Source organism: Mastomys coucha, unplaced genomic scaffold, assembly GCF_008632895.1.
Source record: "Mastomys coucha isolate ucsf_1 unplaced genomic scaffold, UCSF_Mcou_1 pScaffold12, whole genome shotgun sequence".
In the NCBI taxonomy this organism is placed as follows: domain Eukaryota; kingdom Metazoa; phylum Chordata; class Mammalia; order Rodentia; family Muridae; genus Mastomys; species Mastomys coucha.
In genome coordinates, this window is record NW_022196894.1 from 4,785,596 (window position 1) to 4,805,234 (window position 19,639).

The following is a 19,639-nucleotide window of genomic DNA, read 5'->3' on the forward strand; positions in this document are numbered from 1 at the left end:
GACGTGAATAGTAGGTCTGTGGATGACTGACGTGAATAGTAGGTCTGTGGATGACTGACATGAATAGTAGGTCTGTGGATGACTGACGTGAATAGTAGGTCTGTGGATAACTGACGTGAATAGTAGGTCTGTGGATGACTGACGTGAATAGTAGGTCTGTGGATGACTGACGTGAATAGTAGGTCTGTGGATGACTGACGTTGAGACAAGGGCCAATCCCAAGATACACGGGGGCCGATTTTCCCCATCAGGCTACACCATCCATTTCCTCTTTCATAAGGGGACCTCTTTCCAACTCTCAGAAGTTCTGTGGCAGCTGGTTCACTACCAACTGACTGAGAAAACACATCACAACAAAAGTTATGGGAAGATCAACGATGCATTTAAATTAATTTGTACTTTTTTTCAACCCAATCAAGTCTACAGACATTTGAAAAATAGCTTCCCCTGGAAACATCCACTGTTCTCCTCTGAGATGTGAATAAAATATGAATGTGTCTCTCCTGTGCTGTTACTCTGATCCCCGGCATCTTAGGGTCCCCCCCCCTCACTCTAGCATCTTCTCCTGTGACACTCAACATGGAAATGTTGAGCCTTGGCAACATGTATCCCCACTGGTGCTCTGAGAGCCACTCTCTCTACTAAGTCCATGTTCCTTCATCCTTTGGTTCCTTGTTTCACCTTTTCCTGTCTCCATGTCCTCCATAATAACCCACCATGGTCAAGGTTCACCTGGGCACGTTCATCTACTCTGATGGTCCTTGGGTTTTGCTGGGTTTGCGTTCACCCAGAGTGCAGCTGAAGCATGGTTTCCTTAGAACATCTCTTGAAGTGTCTAATTCAGCAGATCTTTCCAACACGGGACCTGAAAACTTGCATTTACAATGAGTTCCCCTGTCATGCTGAAACTTCTTCTCCAGGGACCACATTTTGATACCAACCACCCTGCATTATCCTGCTCAATCCTGTTTTATGTTACTTTGTCAGTAGCTTCGTGGGCTTCAGGTATAGTTTCGCCCTCCTTAGAATTAGCCTTGTTTTGTTTTAGATTTTGTTTTTAGTAATATAGTCCAGGCTGGCATCAAACTCCCTATGTAGCCAAGGATGACCTTGAACTCTTAGTCGTTCTGCCTGTACCTCCCAGGTTCTGGGGTTGTAGACATGCACCACCATACCTTTCTTTATAAAGAAAGAAAATCGGGGCTGGTGAGATGGCTCATCTGGTAAGAGCACTGACTGCTCATCCAAAGGTTCTGAGTTCAAATCCCAGCAACCACATGGTGGCTCACAACCACCCATAATGAGATCTGGCACCCTCTTCTGTGCATCTGAAGGCAGCTACAGTGTACTTACTTATACTAATAATAAATAAATCTTTAAAAAAAAAAAGAAAAGAAAGAAAGAAAGAAAGAAAGAAAATCATGGGCCCATATGGCCTTGACTCAGCAAACAATAGAAGCTGTAATTAGTTAATTTTATCACTGCTGAGACAAAATACCAGCCAAAAGCGGCTTTGGGGAGGGGTGGGCTGGAGTGAGGGCCCTCCTCCTGACGGCAGGAACATGAGGCAGCTGCCATGCAGAGAGAGATGGATGACTGGTCTGCAGTTAGGAAGCAGGGAGAGGTGGATGCTGGTCCCCTTCCCCTTTCTCTGCCACCTGCAATCCCAGTTCACAGAACTGTGTGGCTCACATTTAGAGCGGGCTTTCCTTCCTCAATCAGACCTCTCTGGAAACATCTTCATAGACACCAGTAGTGTATTTACACAGTGATTCTAAACGTGTGACAATGATGTTAATGAAGAACACTGGGAAGCGTCATCGGGACTCAGATGTGTGCGTGTAATCCTCGGGGTTTGCTGTGCACAAGACACACAATCAGGCCCTTTAAATGCACCATTTATAACCACCCTGAGAAATAGGTGCTCCGGTTACACCCTTTCTCGAATGACACCCTCTATAGGCAGAGTAACTAAGGTACATGATCTGTCGACCATCCACAGTTACAAGCCTCGCTAAATGACTGGGCTTACTTAGATTTGAGCTCAAGGCCACAACTCACTTCTTGGAGACTAGGTTTTCCTTTCTGTCCTATTTACAGCCAGTCTCTGAGATACAAGGTGTGCTTCCTTGGGAACTTGACACCTTGTGACCAAGTGCTCTGAACAAAGGTCTTGACCCATGGTTCTGTGTCACATAGACTGGTTCACTTCCTCAGCCCTAACAAATTCAGATGCTGGGGGTTCAAAGAACTAGCCCCAGCCCACTCAAAGAAAAGATGGGTATCCCAGACCCCACAACTAAGAGCAGGCACTCAGCTGTGAACTTGCCTTCTGGCCCTAGGATAGAAGTCTATCATGCTAATGAAGTGGCTGCGATGGCGGCTGGCTATTGCACAGTGACTTCAGAGTTCATAGGGAGGACAGAAGAAGACAAGCATGGCCCTCTGGGGCAGTGGGATGTGTTTGAGGACAATGAAAAGCCTTTATGGGGACAGAAGCCACCAGAAGTAGCCCAGACTTAGGGTCTTGTCTTTTTTAAATGTCATCCTCCACACAGTCAGGAGTTCATTGCAACCTTCAAAACATATTTTTCCTAATTTTTGTTGCCCAATGCATAGTGTGTTTGAGAGTATGTATATGATGTGTGTGTGTGTGTATGTGTGTGTGTGCATGTCTGTGGTGTATGTGTGTGTGTATGGTGTCTATGTGGTGTGTGTATGTGTATGTTTTTGTGTGGTATGCTTGTAGTATGTGTGTCTACGTGCATGTGTATGTGTGTGTGCATGCATGTGTGTGTTTGTGTGTGATGTATATGTGGTGTGTGTATGTGTGTTTGTGTGCATGTGTGTGTGTATGGAGACTAGAGTCATGTGGCTCTCCTCAATCATTCTACCTTCATTGTCTGAGACAGGCTCTCTCATTAAACCTGAAGTACATTGATTTTCTGGCTGGTTAATGACCTTCAGAATTTGCCTGTGTGCACTCCACCCATGGCTGGGATTACAGTCTCATTCATGCTACCAGGCTCAACTTTTTTCATGATTTCCAGGATCTGAATTCATATTGTATAGAAGTCATTTTACTAAGACATTTCCTAGCTCCCTGCCTGTGAAAGTCTAATAGAAATCTGTCCATGCCGGCCGTGGCAGCCATCTTCCAGTAACTCGCCAAAATGACGAACACAAAGGGAAAAAGGAGAGGCACCCAGTTTATGTTCTCTAGGCCTTTTAGGAAACATGGAGTTGTTCCTTTGGCCATATACATGCAAATCTACAAGAAGGGTGATATTGTAGACATCAAGAGAATGAGCACTGTTCAAAAAGGAATGCCCCATAAGTGTTACCACAGCAAAACCAGAAGAGTCTACAATGTCACCCAGCATGCCGTGGGCATCATTGTAAACAAGCAAGTTAAGGGCAAGAATCTGGCCAAGAGGATCAATGTGCGGATCGAGCACATCAAGCACTCAAAGAGCAGAGACAGCTTCCTGAAGCGAGTGAAGGAGAACAGTCAGAAGAAAAAGGAAGCCAAAGAGAAGGGCGCCTGGGTTCAGCTGAAGCACCAGCCTGCTCCACCCAGAGAAGCGCACTTTGTGAGGACCAGCAGAAAAGAGCCTGAGCTGTTGGAGACCATTCAATATGAACTTATGGCCTAATGTACACAAAAAGAAAGAAAGGAAAGAAGGAAGGAAGGAAGGAAGGAAGGAAGGAAAGAAAGAAAGGAAGAAAGAAAGAAAGGAAGGAAGGAAGGAAGGAAGGAAGGAAGAAGTCTGTCCATATATTGTGAGCCTTTGTTGGGGGAACGGAAGAGTCACAACCCACAATTCAGGGATTCAGGGTGGGTCTCCCCATCAGTTAACCCAGTCTAGAAATCCCCTCGTAGACCTTGCCCAGAAATCTGTTCCAGCTCTTGTCAAAGTGACAACCTGTACTAAGCATCATGATTGCCTATCCTAGTAGTGAGATTTTAGAGTGTACACTTTCTACTTCTTAAATACAAGTTTTCCAGAAAAAGCACATGCTGAGTCCCCCTCACAGCAGCCCAGAGCCACACCCTTCCCTCTCCTGCTCCACTGGATCTGGGAGAATTTGTATAAGCCACTGGATCTAACCTGCAAAGGGCTCTCAACCCAGACTAGCATGAACACACTCTGATGTTTAAACATGTAAACTCTACATGTTTAACTTCTGGAGACACTGGCCTCAGAACATCCCCCTGTCCGAGGCAGTAGATGGCCGTGCTTCTCTGGGTCTTTGCGCCTCTCGTTTCCCTGTGTGTATCCCCATCTCTCATTCTCCTTCTCTCCTCTCTATGCAAATCCTCCACATGTTCCCAGTTCCCAGAGGATCCTCACGTGTAAATATTTGGAAAGGCTCAGACTGTTGTTAGAACAAGACTGGGAAGGCTGGGGACTCTGCCCTGATAGCCACAGAGGCCTAATATCCTGCCCCAGCTTTTGGATGTCAGATGTCTAGGAAACAACAAATGAAAATCATCAGAGGACCAGCAATGACTGTAGATCACCCCCCACACCCCACTCCCACACCCTGCATTACACATTAAACCCAGACTGTTGGACCCCAGGAGTAGAAATCTGTGTGGATGGTGCTTGACCCTTTCACCACTAGAGGGCGCAGGACCCTGTCACCATGAAAGGGCGTCCCAAATTCTCAGGCTCCCGCAGCCAGGGAATGGTCCCTCCGGGCATGAGAAGGCTCAGGGTCCCTATTGTGCCTGAGTTTTGCCTCTAATGAAGAAGTCAATGACGACACCGAATGCAGGCAGGGCATCTATCCTTCTCTGACCACGGTCCCAGGGAGGCTCCCATTCCCTGTGGCAGGGCCCAGTGAGCCCAGGGACCATTGTGTTGTAGAGCATAGATCTCCTAGCAAAATGGCCACAATTTTTCAGCACATCCACTGTGCCAGCTTGCAAGAGTCCTTCTGGATCCTGCTGGCTGACTGCTGGCATTCGCTTACAGAGGGAAGTGCATGGGAAGGGTCATCGGATTTTTACCAGAGACTCTAACCACTCCCACAAGCCATTTGTGTGTAATTCTGCCCTAGTCATCCAAAGCAAAGTCTGGGCTGCGTGAAAACTTTCCGATGCAGCTGTTTTAGGGTCACTCCTGCTCCTGTTGGGAGCCCCTCACCCATGCCCTATAAGTAAGCTCCACAGTAAGCCAGTGAACAAGCATTCAGTAAATGAATGAGTGAGTGAATAAATGAGGCCTCGCAGCCACACTGAGCATCCTCGCTCAGGCGAGTGACTGGCTTGTCCTGTGGTGCATCCATGCCAGGGTGGGCTCCCACTGGCTCCTCCCTCTTTCCCTTTTCCTTCGATCCATAGGAACCTCTTCCTGGCTGCAGAGCTCACCTGATCCCAGCACACTTCCCAGGGGGCCACTCTCTGATCTCTCCGTGGATCTCCTACACCCACTCCTCCCTGCCATTCACTCTCTACAGGGCATACCAAGGAACCTTAAAACCACCATGCCCCCCTGCTAAGAACAAAAAGGGAATGGCCACAGCTGGACGCCTTCTTAGAGCATTCATTCCACCGAGCTGGAGAGATGGCTCAGAGTGAGCACTAGCTGTTCTTCCCGATCATGTGGTTCGATTCCCAGCTCTCATATGGAGGCTCACAACCATTTGTAACTACAGTCCCCATCCCCAGAGATCCAAGATTTTCCTTTTCAGGCCTCTGCAGGTATCAGGTACGCATGTGCTGAACAGACTACAGGCAAAATACTCATACACATAGAATATGATGATGATGATGATGATGATGATGATGATGATGATGATGATGATGATGATGATGATGATGATAATGATGATGATGATGATGATGTTTTAATCTAAATTTTGTTTTAAATTGTCCCTAGAGGCATTGTAGGTGTGCCTGCTGGGTTACATGTGCATCAGTAGGTGGCAGAAGAGAGACAGGTTATATCTTCATTCACTGTTCTGACCTATGAACATCTGAATAACTAGTAGCCTAACACTCCCTGAAAAACGGAGCCAGAGACAAGAAGTCTGGCACACGAGGGTCCAGACAGGGAGGCAACCTGAGACAACCACCAGACCAGACCTGTGCAGGCCAGCATATAACAGGCCCCAGGTAAAAGTGAGCCCAAGGCGCACAACTGTCACATGGGGTCACTCGGGCAGGTCTGTGTGAGGAGTGAGCCTGAAATGACCTCCTTACCAGCCGGCGCCATGGGGCCCCACAGGGAGCTAGCCTGAGATGACCACACCCAGTGCCATAATACACAAGTAGGACATAACACTCCTAAGATGACCTCAGACACTCAGATCCCAGACACCTTCAAGAGAAGCAAGTGGGGGAGAAATAGAAGGGAATGTAGGGCTATGGGTCCCGAGTCTGGTCCACCACAGGGCACAACAGCTCAGGAGGCAGGAAGTTGACCTCGTTTACCCCACACTTAGGCAGAAGTTGGCCTCGCTTACCCGACACGTTAGCCCGGCAGGTGCTGGGCCACAGTGAAACCCTGGGACACCCTTCTGGGGCTGGGGAAGCACACTCTGAGGTGAAGGACAGCCAGAGCTGGCTTGAAGGTCCCTGGGCCTGGGGGATCGGAGCTGTCTGGTTCTCAGGCGCTGGACATCCAGGCACTACAGGATGCTGCGGAAGAGCTGAGAACAGAATCTGGGCTGGCAGGCTGAATCTGGCCCAGGGTCAGTGGAAGGGGGGGTGGGCTCCGCCTGGTCCCGTGGGGAGAGTCCTTGGCTTGATGGCAGGCTTGGCCTGAGCTTGGGTCGGTGGTCGTATCTGGGAGCACCGAGAGGCCTTCTACGGGAGACTAGACTGCAGCTCTATGGGAGAAGGCCTTCTCTGAGGCTCCACACCGGGGATCCCGATGAACAGAGGCAGTCCATGGTTTGAAGGCATTTATTGTCATTGGCAGAAAGTAGATAAGTAAAACCGTACCCCACTTCTCAGGGTGGGCCTGAGATTAAACACCTTCTGCAGGAAGGAATGTCTGGGAAGGAAAGCTTATTGGCTAAACCCTCCAGGCCTTCCTCATTAAAATGGAGATCTGTCTTGAGCCTATATGACCACAGGCCACATCCTCTACATGTGGAGGGGCTCGGAGCATTGCCCTTACATAACTGATGGCCATAAATCTATAGGGAATTGCAGCTAGTGACAGGGGCCTAGCTGGTGCCCGGGAGCAAGCAAAGCTCCTACCGTTCCTTCAGGGTCTCCAGAGCTTCTAGCCATAGGTCAACCTGGGACCATGCTACCTTTCATGGTCCCACAGACAAACAGAAACAGAAGGGTGTATGTACAATGAAGAGAGGCACAGCAGGAGACTCGAGGGTAGTGAGCAACAGTGTGATGTGAGTAGTGAGAGATGCCACCTGAGACCATGGTGGGGTCCTGGCCTGTGCTGCCACTGGGGGTCATGTCTGGGGCCACAGCCTTGTAGCAGCAGGGGTCTGTTACCACCAGAGCTAGGCAGACACCTCTGGTCTGGTCTGCCACCAGAGGGCTTATTAATGTCTGAGGGTCGTGCAGAACTGGCCCCACCACCCTCACCTGGACATTGTGGGAGAGCTGGCACTGGGAGCAAGAGAGCTGACCCTCCCACCCTCAGCCACCTGCAGTACTTAAGGTAAGTGGCTGCACATTGCAGAAGCTGCAAGTAAGCCAGTCCCAGGAGAATGAGAGTGGGAAAGCTAGTCCAGCCACTGTCTCCCATGCAGTGCCATTAATAAGGGTGAGATACCCTCCTCCCTCCTTGCCCCTCACCACCTGCAGCATGTGGGAGACCTGGCTATGATGGGGTCATGAGAGCAGGAGAGCTGGCCCTGCCCCTCACCTGCTACAGCACTCAGGACAGCAGGCCCTGCACCTCACTGAGCAGCAGAGTCCAGCTGAGCCTGATGGTAGGAGCAAGGGTGGACCAGCCCTGAGGGTGTGAGCATGGGAGAGCTGGCCCTGCAGTTTGTCTGCACTGTAGTAGCATTGTGAGTAAGAGAAGAGATCTCCCCTTGCCTCCTACCACCTGTGGCAGGCAGTAGAGCTGCCCCTGCCCCTCACCTGCTGGTAGCATTCAGGAGAGTGGGCCCTGAACCTTGCTTAGGCATCACAATAGAGCTGGCCCTGGATGTGGGGGTTGCAGGTGAGCTGGCCCTGAGGGTGTGAGTGCAGGAGAACCCTCTTTGCTTCTTGTCTACTTGGAGGAGGTGATGGGAAGAGAAGCCCCCTCCCCTCCCTCATCCCTCACCACATATTGCAGGCAGAATATCTGGCCCTGGGGTCACGAGATTGAGAGAGCTGGCCATGTCCCTCACTAGCTGCAATCCTCGTGAGAACGGGCCCTGCACCTCACGGGAGCAGCAGGGTAGAGCTGGCTCTGGATGCGGAGTTGCAGATGAACCAGCCCCCAAAGCAGGCGCGCAGAGGAGCCACATACCTCTTGGACCCAGATCCAGGGCTTTGAATTGCCCCACCCTAACATCTTCCCTATTGAAGAACTGCTGGAGTGCATGAAGGGGCCAGTCCCACAGATCCAAAACTACAGGATCTCCATGACACAGGTCAGCAACAGGATATCTGAGAGGAGTCCAGTGAGGATCCAGTACTGATAGAGTTACAGAAGCCAGAGCCCTCAGACCAGACCAATGAGTCTTCGCTGTGAACATTCACAAGCGGAGAAGTGTGGACAAAAGGGTAAACTGTGGGGCACACTCTAGCTTCTACAATAAGATTTATTTGTCTCTGTTGGTGGGGAGGTTGCAAGGGTGGTGGGTGGGCATGAGGGGAGCAGGAGATGAATGGGATTGGAGTGCATGATGTGAAAGTCACAAAGAGCCAATAAAAAGTTGAAAATTTTGTTTTACAACTTTTATTCCATTAGGTACCACTAAGGCCCAAGTATTGCGAGTTTGGTGCCTTTCTGTGAAGATGTTAGATGACAGCAGTGGATTGAATCTGGGGACAGACCCAGGGCCTGTCTGCCACAAACATCCGCAGGCTCTCAGATCCAGACGGAATTAGAATAGGACAGAATAGAGCGGAACGGACTATCAGCAGAATCCTGCCCCCGTCGAATGCCCTCTCCTTTGACTATGAGCAGAGCCCGTACCCCTTCTCTCTCACCTACCACATTTCTCCATCCACTCCCCCTCATTGCCTCAAACAAGCCCCCTTGTCCCCATAGCAGGGCCTTTTCTCTTGCAGCCACCTGCCTGGTCTGCTGCCTCCTTACGCAATCGCCTGCTGGAAGAGATGTCTCTCCCGGCAGGTCACCTCATCGCTGCCTTTCATCATTCTGACTTTACGAACAGCCTGACTGCTGTGTATTCCTAGACCATGTTCATTGTCTGTTTCCCTATGACAGGGTACGGGCCCTTCCCACCATCTGTTGCCTTTCCAGTTCTGTGAAAAAATATTGAGACGAAAAGCAATTCCAAGTTACAATCCATCGCTGCCAGGAAATCAAGGTGGGAACCCGAAGCAGCTAGCGGCATCATAACCCGTCAAGAGCAGAAAGCAATGAATTCGTGCAGGTTTGAGCTCAGCTCAGTTTCTCTACTCTGATACAGCCGATTTGGAGCTGCGTCTTCCCACATTAACAAAGGCTTCAAGACAATCAGTCACAGGAACCTCATCCAGACAATCCCTCACTGAAATACTCTTCCCAGGTGATGCCGCCCTAGGTCAGGTTGACAAAACCAACACCCACCAGTGTGTCCCCGGGATTGATATCCACATTAGATGTCTATAAGCAATGAACAAATTAACTAATTTCTCCTCTTCGGTGCTGTTGGCTTCTTGGCTGCACACTGCTTCGGTTATTATTCCCTTTGTTCACTCAGGAGTCTCCTCCACCTCCAATGTCCAGGAAGATATTACCTTCAGCCTTTACCCTCAACCTCCAGTTGGGACACCAGCTGAAAGGACCAAAAATGGTCTCTAGAACGTCTGTTCTGCAGAGATTTTAACAACTTTCCTTTTATTTGTTCCTCCAGCACATTTCTATTATGTGACCAGCAGATGGCAGCAAAGGCCGTCCTTCTGATAACAGCCTCCATGAAAATGTTTCCTGGCCCTGGACTAAAATGTTTCCTGGCCCTGGACTGCTGCCAGTCTCTAGCAGGGTTTGTTGGCTGGTGGAGCCTGCCTAAACGCCGTGTTTACACTCCTCCTGAATAAACAAAAGATGTCCCAAGTCCTAGGTCCAGGAACAGAGAAGTGGGTGGTGCAGGTGTTGGCAAGAAAGCACTGACTCGTTTTTTGCAATTCCCAGGTCTGAGTTTGATTCCCATTGCAACCCTTTCCTCTTGTGCGTCTGGGACAATTATCATAGACTGCTGTGCCTCGGTTTCCTCATCTATATACTGATGGAATTATCCCCATAGTACTACATGTTTCCCATAGCTCTCTCCTCAATATGTCAGCTCAGTGATCAAGGCTTGTCCTACAGTCATTGCCCCTCACTCTTTTCAGTGTCTGTTGACTGGCTGACTGACTACATGGTGTATAGAATGTACAGTAAATGGTCACTGAGCATCAGCTGTGAAGATGATGTCATGATGGAGATGATGATATCAAATAAGGGATGGCATGGTAACCATGGTGTCATGGTGAACATGATGTAAGGATGAAGAAGTCATGCTGAGTATAATGGTGTCATGGCTGAAGATTAGAGTGCTCTGATAAAGCAATGTCATTCTGAGTGACAGTGATATAAAGTTGTTAGTGTCATTGGGTTGTTTGAATGAGAATGGCCACCATAGACTCATAGGTTTGAATATTTGATCCTCAGCTGGTGGGACTGTTTGGGAAGGATTAGGAGGTGTGGCCATGTTGGAGGAGGTGTGTCACTAGAGAAACTTGGAGGTTTCAAAAGCCCATTCGTCTCCTGTTAGCTCTCTGGGTTATGATATGAGCACTCAGCTACTGCCCCAGTGCTATGCCTGCCACCATGCTCCCTACTGTGATATGATGGTCACAAACTCTACCTCTCTTTGAGACTGTGAGCCCCAACTTTAACAAGGTCGTGATGTTTGGTCACAGCAATAGAAAAGTAACTAAGACAGTCCTTAGGATGATGATGTCACAGAAAGGCTATGACATCATTGGTGACTATAGTGGTGTCGTTTACTGACAATGTCCTGAGAGGATGGTGACATTGTGAAGATGCTGAGAACATGATGCTGTCATCTAATATCACGCATCAATGGTCGTGAAACCCACTGGTGCACTGAAGGCTCCTGCAGCTCCTTCAGCCCAAGGATCCCCGCCTCCCATCTCTGGGCAGCAGATCCCAGTTCCTGCTGAGTACTGCCAAGCTCCACACACAGAGACAGCGCCCTCCTCTGGGCCTTCAAGCTGGGCTCAGACACAGGCAGGAGTGACCTTCTGAGGAATAGAGTCTGGTTTTGAGGGATATTCTTACTGGTTGTGGCTGCCACCTGACCCTCTCCTTCTGGAGAAGTACAGAGGACCAACACTACCCAGCTCAGTGGCCCGGGGGTCTCTAGCCTCTGAGATGCATCTGCTGACATTTCCAAATTGAGCCCCTGGCCTAGTAACTCCTTGTACCAGAAAACCTTTCCTATAGAGAATTAGACAGGACTCTTCCCAAGGCCTCCACTCCCCTCCTCCATCCCCAGCTCCTCTCTCTCTCACTCCTCTCCTCCACCCCAGCTCCTCTCTCTCTCACTTCCCTCTCCTCCACCCCAGCTCCTCTCTCTCTCACTTCCCTCTCCTCTGCCCCTTGTCACATCCTACTTCCCTCCTTCACCCTCCCCAACCCTCCCCATCACCTTCTTCACCTCTGCACCCTCCTCCACTCCCCTCCTCCTCCACCCTCTGTTCCCCGCTCCATCCCATCCTCCCCAAACCCCTCCACTTCCTCCTTTACACCCTCCCTCCACCATCCACCTCCCCCCAACCCCTCTATTCACACACTCTGGCTCGACTGACTTGGCGTGCTGCGAACCTTCCCTCCTTGGTACTGAGACCCCAGCGCCGACTTCTCCCTGGTGCTGCCCATTGTGTACTTCTGACTGTGTCTAGGTTGTGTGAAGCTCAAGGCAGCGTCTGAGGTAGGAGGACCCCACACGAACCAGAGACGCTGTGCTAGCAGGCAGAGTGACCCTTGAAGAGCCAAGCATTCCATCCAGTGTCTCTGGTCACCTTTACACAAGTTAACCGACCTCTCTGATCCACACAGCGTCTTCTCACAAAGAAGAGAAGCAGGGCCAAGAACAAAATGAGGAGGAGTTGCAAAACTCCCGGGTGACTAGGATTGGCGTTTATTTCAGGAGATACGGGTTCCACACTCCCTCTCCCCTTCCGGTCCACCAGAGGCACACGCATGCGCACATCACAGCAGAATGGGCAGCCCAAATAACACAAAGACAGGCCTCTATCAGTGGTATTTAAAGAAGAAAGGGGTGCCATTCGCTGAGATGGGTCCAAAAGGCCCTGCGCCTTCTGGGTTGACCAAAATCAGATGGCTTGGTCCTGCCTCTGGCTCAAGCTGAGCACACGAGCCGCTGCCAGGAAGACTACCCCAGTGAGCAGCTCAGAGACAAAGCTAATCCAGCCGAGGGCCAGGGACCAGCCAAAGCGTATGTCCACCTGATCCAGCAGGGCCCTCTCCTCCAAGAGGCATACTGCCTCTCGGAAGGCAGCTGCGGAGTACGCGATATAGATGCTGATTCCAGTGAGGGTCACCATGGCTGCAGGGAAAAACCGGGACAGTCATTCAGAACCTCCTGACCTGCCCCTCATCCCAGTCTTCGCCCTCGTCCTCGCCCTCGCCCTCACCCTCGCCCTCCTCCTCCTCCTCGTCCTCCTCGTCCTCCTCGTCCTCCTCCTCCTCCTCCTCGTCCTCCTCGTCCTCCTCCTCCTCCTCCTCCTCCTCCTTCTCCTCCTCTTCCAATCAGTTCCCTCCTGCACCCCCTCCTCTTCTTTCCTCCACCCCCTCAGCTTCCTTTTTCCCTCTTCTTTCAACTCCTCTTCCTCTCACCTCCTTCACCCGCCTCCCCTCCTCCTTCTATCTCCTTTATAAATGAGAAGTCCTGGAAAGAAGCTTTGTCTGCAATGGCTGATTAAGACTTCGATGATGTAGAGGTTTGTCCCAATCAAAGGGCTTAGCAGGCTATCAGAGAGCAAGCCAGCCCTAGAGCAGCCTTCTCCCCATCTTACTAAAACTCACCTACCCAAAGGTACCCACCGACGGATTTGAAAAGTGTCTTCACTTACAACATTCTTTATTCATTGCTATAAAACATTCCATGAATTTCTACTTCATTGGAACGTGATATTTATGAAGACCAGAGACCTGAAGCTATTTTCCTAGGCCATGGTCACTAATATTCAGCTCCAGAAAAAAAAAAAAAAAAGCCTTCTATTCTTTTAATGTAAGAGCTGGGTTTTCTTCACATACACCTCTGTCTCCTTCTCTTCCCCCTCCCTCCCCCTCCCTTCCTCTCCCTCCTCTGCCTCCCTCACTTCCTCCTCCCTCTCCCCTTTCTTCCCTCCTCGTCCCCTTCTCCCTCTGTTGTGCAAGACTGTCCTCCCAGCCAGACTGCTGCCAATATCAGGAGTTCTGTGGGCCTGGAGGGTCTTAGGGCCCTCACCTAAGTATCTAGCCGCCACCATTATATGCATTTCTACCCTAATTTGTTGTGGACTTGGGGGAAGAGCTAGAGGAGATGGGGAGGAGATGAAAGGGGTAGGTTTCATCTACACAGCCACAGGGAGTCATGACACATGCTGGGTGGGTTCAGGCCTTCCAGGGTGGCTGCTTTAAGGTCATCTATGCCCTGCCTGGAACCCCTCACCCACTGCTCTGTAAGTAAGCCTCATAAACTCATAGGTTCCCCTGGTGAACTTCCATTGAATCATACCTCATTGGGACTCGAGAAGGAGGGAAAGATGTGGTTTACACCTTTTCTAAAGAGAAATTTTAGCAACACCCTCCTGTCTCCTCCCCTACCTCCTTCCCATTCCACACACACACACATGCACACATGCACATGCACACGTGCTTGCACAGACATACACACCCCTACCTTTACCTTCCCCTCTTTTCCTCTCTCCCTATCTCTGCTCCCCTTACCTGTTCCTCTTCCCAGCCAGGGGTCCCCCATCACTCTCCCTGTCTGTAGAGGGTCTGTAGGTCTTTGCTGAGGCAGACCCCTGCCTGCTGCAGCCCCCTCTCCTCCCTCCTACAAGAGGGAACAGTTCCTAGTCCTGGCTAATTCCGGATGAGCTTGAGTAGAACATGACCCTGTGACTTCACGGCTTCACAGCCCACCTCAGCCCGGGTCATAGTTACAGCTTTCCCTTTGGGTCTCTCTTCAGGCTGTGAGTCCTGGAGGGTGATCTCCAAGCCTCTTTCCCCTGGCACACAGTAGGTTTCCATAAGATATTGATTCATTGCTACACGGTCCAGGATGGTGGCAACTGGACACACCTGAGTTGTTATTTTGTTTCAGTTTTGCAGTGTAGGGCCTTGCAATGCTAAGCAGATGCTCTTACTGAGCTTCTGCCTTGCAGCCCCTTATGTGGCCTTTCACTCTGAAGTCTCATTAAATGAACAACTCGGTCCTATGGCGCCAGTCATAGAAGCTGGATTGTGCCACCATCAGTCTTACCTGAGGGGACTGATGTGAGGATTGGCTGGTGAGTAAATCTCCATAGCCAAGCTTCACATTATCTGTACCTTCCTTGATTTTCCTCTTCTAAAGTTCCCAAGGAGTCACCTTTCTCCTGTGAGTGCATGTGTGTGTGTGCATGCATGTGTATGCATGTATGTGCATATGTGCATGTGTGTGCAAGTATGTGTACATATGTGTGCAAGTGTGTGTATGTGTATATGTATGTGTATTGTGTGAGTGCTTGCATGTGCATGTGTGATGTGTACATGTGTCAAGAAGACATCCTGTCTGTCACTCACCACCTAATCCTCTTGAGACAGGCTCTCTCACTGACCTTGGAGCCAAACTGGCAGTCAGCCCCCACTGTGTCCACTCTTGAATGCTGGGACTATGTGCATTCTTACAATCTTGCCTGCGTTATTCCATGGTTTGGGAGATCTGAACCTGGCTTCTCTTGCTTATGTAGCAAATGTTCTTACATGCTGAGCCATCTCCTAGGCCTCTGTCTTTCTTTCTTTTGTTTTAATTCAGGGAGTCAGAGGGCACCCATTTGGGCTGTAGGTCCCACTTACCCAAAGCCTGTAGCCAGCCACAGGAAACAGAGTCTGCCTGCCTGGTTGATTTAGTTTGGTTTGATTTAAGTAAGTATGGGTTTAGGTTTTTGGAGGGTGTGGTTTGGATGTGGGTTTGAGAGGTATGGTTTGATTTGGTATTGTTTTATGTTTGCAAGAGTTACACTGTACGGTATTATCTGGATTTCAGCTTGAGATCAACACTCAGCCTCCTACGTGTTGGGACAATAGTGTATACCACCATGTCCTGATGTGTGTCACCTTCTCACAGCAAACCTTGTGCATTTTCACAGTGTGATGCCCACAGCTGTGACGTGTGTATATGGAGTAGCTTAAGAAACTGCTGAATACATGGGTCATCTCACACAACTACCTTTTATGGTGAAACACATAAAATCTACCCTCTCAGCCACCCTCAAGTGCAGGGTATATGGGTACATGGACTATGGGTGCTGACTGTAATCATGAGAATGGACAATAGGCTCCTCCTGAACTTATTACGCCTGATAAATGAAACCAAAGGCCATTCAACCATCGTGTCCCCAGACCCATCTGCTGCTTCTACTTGTGGTTCTGTTCTGTCTCACCATGAGCTCTGCTTACTGAAAACCTGCAGCCAAGTGAAGCCATGTGCAATGTGTCCTTCTGTACCCTGTCAGTCAGATTTCCCACATCAGAACTGCTACTCAGCGAAAAGGGAGCAAAGGCAGCAGGAGCCAGGGTCTCTTAGCCCACAGCTCCAAACCGGAAGCCAAGACCGTCACTGTGGGACCAGACAGAGGTGGAAGACACAGCTTTGCAGCAAGATGCTGGGGATAACTCCCAAGGCTGTGTCCCGTCCCCTCCTTCTCTTCCTTTCCCGGAAGAGATCTGGGGAGCTTAAGGCTGTAAACCACTGCCCCTTCCAGCTACTGTCACAGTGAGGGGAAGGGAGCCCTTAGAGGAGCTGAGACTTGCCCCTAAAGAGGGTCACAGCACAGCACTCACCATCAGTCACCATCAGTACAGCTGTGGAGCCTAGGCCCCGGGCATGTGTACACCTACCTCCAAAGAGAAAGAGGGTCCCAGTGAGCAGCAGTAGGAGGTGAGCTCGGAGGAGGAAGCTCAGGAACCCGGTCATCCCCCCAAACACCATCACGATCAGACTGAGTGGCAACAAGATCACAAATGTCCCGTGCATAGCTAAGGAGAAGCGGGGACAGGTACAGGGGTTACTAATAGCTAGCATTCAGTCACTTACATATGTTTACCGCGTACACACAGTAGCAGATCTACACAACTACTTCTAGTGGTAGTTAAGAACAACGGAGACTCCTGAATGCATGGTTTGAATTGTGAGCATCTTTGCACTTAGTCTCTGTAACCCCTAGAGGGCATTATTGTATTATTTACTTATTCTCTCAGTGCAGACTCAAGAGCCTGCTAGTCTAATGAGTATGCAAATGAACAAATAAGTCTAGGAGATAAACACCACTAGGGCTCCTGGAAAATCTAGTTTCCTTCTAGCTGAGGACAGTGACAAGTGGTGAGCAGGTGAGTGAATGGGCAGAGATGGTGGAGAAAGGACAGCTTATAAAAGCCCCTATACCTGGAGCTGGAGAGATAGCTCAGTGGTTTAGAGCACCTGTTGCTCTTGCAAGGGACCTGGGTTTGATTCCCAGCTGTAAGAAATTAATTCATTTTTTAAAACATACAAAGCCAGGCGTGGTGGCACACACCTTTAATCCCACCCCTCGGGAGGCAAAGGTAGGCGGATCTCTGCGAGTTCAAGACCAGCCTGGTCTACAAAATGAGTTCCAGGACAGCCAGGGCTGTTAAACAGAGAAATCCTGTCTTGAAAAACAAAAACAAAACAAAAACCTTACACCTATATTCTGCCTCTGCCTGGCCCTGTCCCAAAATTACAGACACATCATAAATTCAAGGCACATGACTTATTTTATCCTGAGAGGGGGCATGGATCTAATCTCATCTCATACCCCAAAAGGGATTACATACCCAAAATCCTTGGTGACCTTAACAATAAAACATTAATTCAATACAGGGGCCAGAGAGATGGCTCCATGGGCAAAAACTCTGGCCACATCAGCCTGAAGATGGAAGGAGCAAGCTAACTGTACAAAGTTGTCCTCAGGTCTCTCTGCGTGGGCTATGCTATACCTGTTCACACACCACACACAAGAGTGACTTTAAAACTGTCATACAGGTAGTCTCTGACTGTGATCTGGGGGTTCAACTGTAAAAATTGTACACTGGGTGGAAATTACCCTTTCAATTCTGACCTTTTATTGAATCCTAGAGATTCAAGCTGAGATTGTCACCCTGTGCCACGAGCTCTTTACTCACTAGGCCATCTCCTCAGCCTCTCCCCCAGGACATATTACATTCAGCAGATGAATAGATGCTGTCTCCTAGGAGCCCAGCTCCATGGTCCAGAGACAAAGATGAATAGCTCACAGATAGTACCTCCTGTGGATGAGCTGATAGACTGCACACAGGGATTAGCATCAAGATCACAGTGCTCTCAGAGCCACACCATTATCAAAAGCCATTAAGTCAACAATCTCAACCACCAGGCACACACCAACACTGAAAGGAACTGGAAGGCGTGTGTCCCTCAATTGTCTAAGGATTGGCTAAGCACTGGCTGCCCACATTCCCACCCCCAGGGCTCCAGTGTCTGCTCTAACATCTGAAAGCCCAGAGGCCATAACAAGCTGGGGGTTAGCTTTGCAAACCTCGGTTTTCTCATCTGTCAAATGGAGAGCCAACAAGTAGCCCATCCTCTGAGCCTGAGCGAGTTGAGGACTCACTACATGAAAGGAAAAAACAGTCATGGAGGGGCTGGGGAGATGGTTCTAACCACTAAGCACCTGTTGTACAAACATGGGGACCTGAGTTTGAAACCTTAGCACATGGGAAAGTGGGTACAACAGCAGCATCTGTAACTTCCGTACTATGGATGTGGAAAGATGGATTCTCTTTGGCTTGTTTTGATTTTCAAGACAGGGTTTCTCTGTGTAGCTCTGGCTGTCCTGGAACTCACTCTGTAGACCAGGCTGGCCTCAAACTCAGACACTTCACTGCCTCTGCCTCCTGAACATTGAGATTAAAGGCACAGTATAAAAGCTCAGAGGATGGTTCTGGGCATGTGGCTCTGTACACTGCTTGCCTATCATTCAGGGAGCCCAGAGCTCCAAACCCAGCACCAAGTAAAACTAGGCATAGTTCTCAAAATAATTTTAAGGGCTGTGTGTAGCACACTGAAGAGATGACTCAGCAGTTACTAGCGTCAGAAGCTCCTTCCTCCAGAGGAGCCAGATTTGATTCTAAGCACCCAGTGGCAACACTCCAGCTCTAAGGGGGCCCAACATTCTTTCCTGGCCTTCATGAGCACTGCACACAGGGGTTACATAGACATAACATACATACACACATTAATAATAATAATAATAATAATAATAATAATAATAATAATATCTCAAAAACAAACTATTTAAACCAGGCATTGTGGTGCATGCCTATAATCCCAGTAGTTGGGTGGTAGGGGCAGAAGGATCAAAAATTCAAGGTCACCCTCCGCTATACAGTGCATGCTTGGCCCACCTGGGCTACTAGAGACCCTGCCAAACCAAAAAGCACTAGGGATTTATTTGCTAAGTTTTAGAGTCAAGGTATTAGAACTCATGGTCCTCATCCCCACTGCAGGGGGTGGCCCTGCCTCTCAGCAGCCACTTTGGGGCAGCAGGCAGCATTGGCTTAGGCCGCTCCACCGCAGGTTTTCCCTCTGCCTCTTTCTCTTCTCTGTGCTTGTCCTCGTGTAAGGACACTCACTCATCATGGACCTTACAGCCCATTCCATTAACCCAAGAGGACCTCAACTTGAGATCCTCAACTACATCCACAGTGTTACTCCTCCCAAATAAAGTCAGTCATTTACCGATTCTGAAGCTGAGGGCATGGGCATATCTTTTTAAAACGTATTCACTTAGTGTGGGGATGGCATGCCATGGCATGCATGTGGACATATGGTGACAGCTTTGTGGGGCTGGGTTTCTCCTTCCACCTTTTTGTGGTGTTGTGGTTTGAATATGAACTAGTCCCCACAGACCCGTGTGTTTGAACACTTTGTCCCCAGCTGGAGGCAATGCGTGGAAAGATTGTGGGACCTTTGGGAAGAGGGGCTCTGCCGGAAAATGTACATCACAGAGGTCCAGCAGGCTTTGAGGGGTTATAGCCTGGCCCCCTGGGTTAGTCAGGGTTTCTAGTCCTGCACAAACATCATGACCAAGAAGCAAGTTGGGAAGGAAAGGGTTTATTTGGCTTACTTCCACATTGCTGTTTATTACCAGAGGAAGTCAGGACTGGAATTCAAGCAGGTCAGGAAGCAGGAGCTGATGCAGAGGCCATGGAGA

General features: G+C 49.5%; 1 protein-coding gene, 1 non-coding gene and 1 pseudogene across 2 annotated transcripts in view; 2 read left to right on the plus strand and 1 right to left on the minus strand.

Annotated features, from left to right (window-relative positions):
- Positions 1–3,173: 3,173 nt before the first annotated feature.
- LOC116086286 lies at positions 3,174–3,656 on the plus strand (annotated as a pseudogene).
- Positions 3,657–5,877: 2,221 nt separating this feature from the next.
- Positions 5,878–6,009, plus strand: LOC116086716. Its single transcript, XR_004117082.1, has one exon. It is a non-coding gene; the product is annotated as a small nucleolar RNA SNORA17 (small nucleolar RNA).
- A 6,268-nt stretch (positions 6,010–12,277) lies between these two features.
- The window catches only part of Tmem114 (transmembrane protein 114), an 18,278-nt gene continuing 10,916 nt past the window's right edge, over positions 12,278–19,639 (minus strand). The window contains exons 4-5 of the mRNA XM_031364616.1: positions 16,269–16,406; positions 12,278–12,726 (exon numbers count right to left, since the gene is read on the minus strand). Coding sequence (XP_031220476.1) covers positions 12,494–12,726; positions 16,269–16,406 — 371 coding nt within the window. The 3' untranslated portion in view covers positions 12,278–12,493. The remainder of the gene's footprint in view (positions 12,727–16,268; positions 16,407–19,639) is intronic.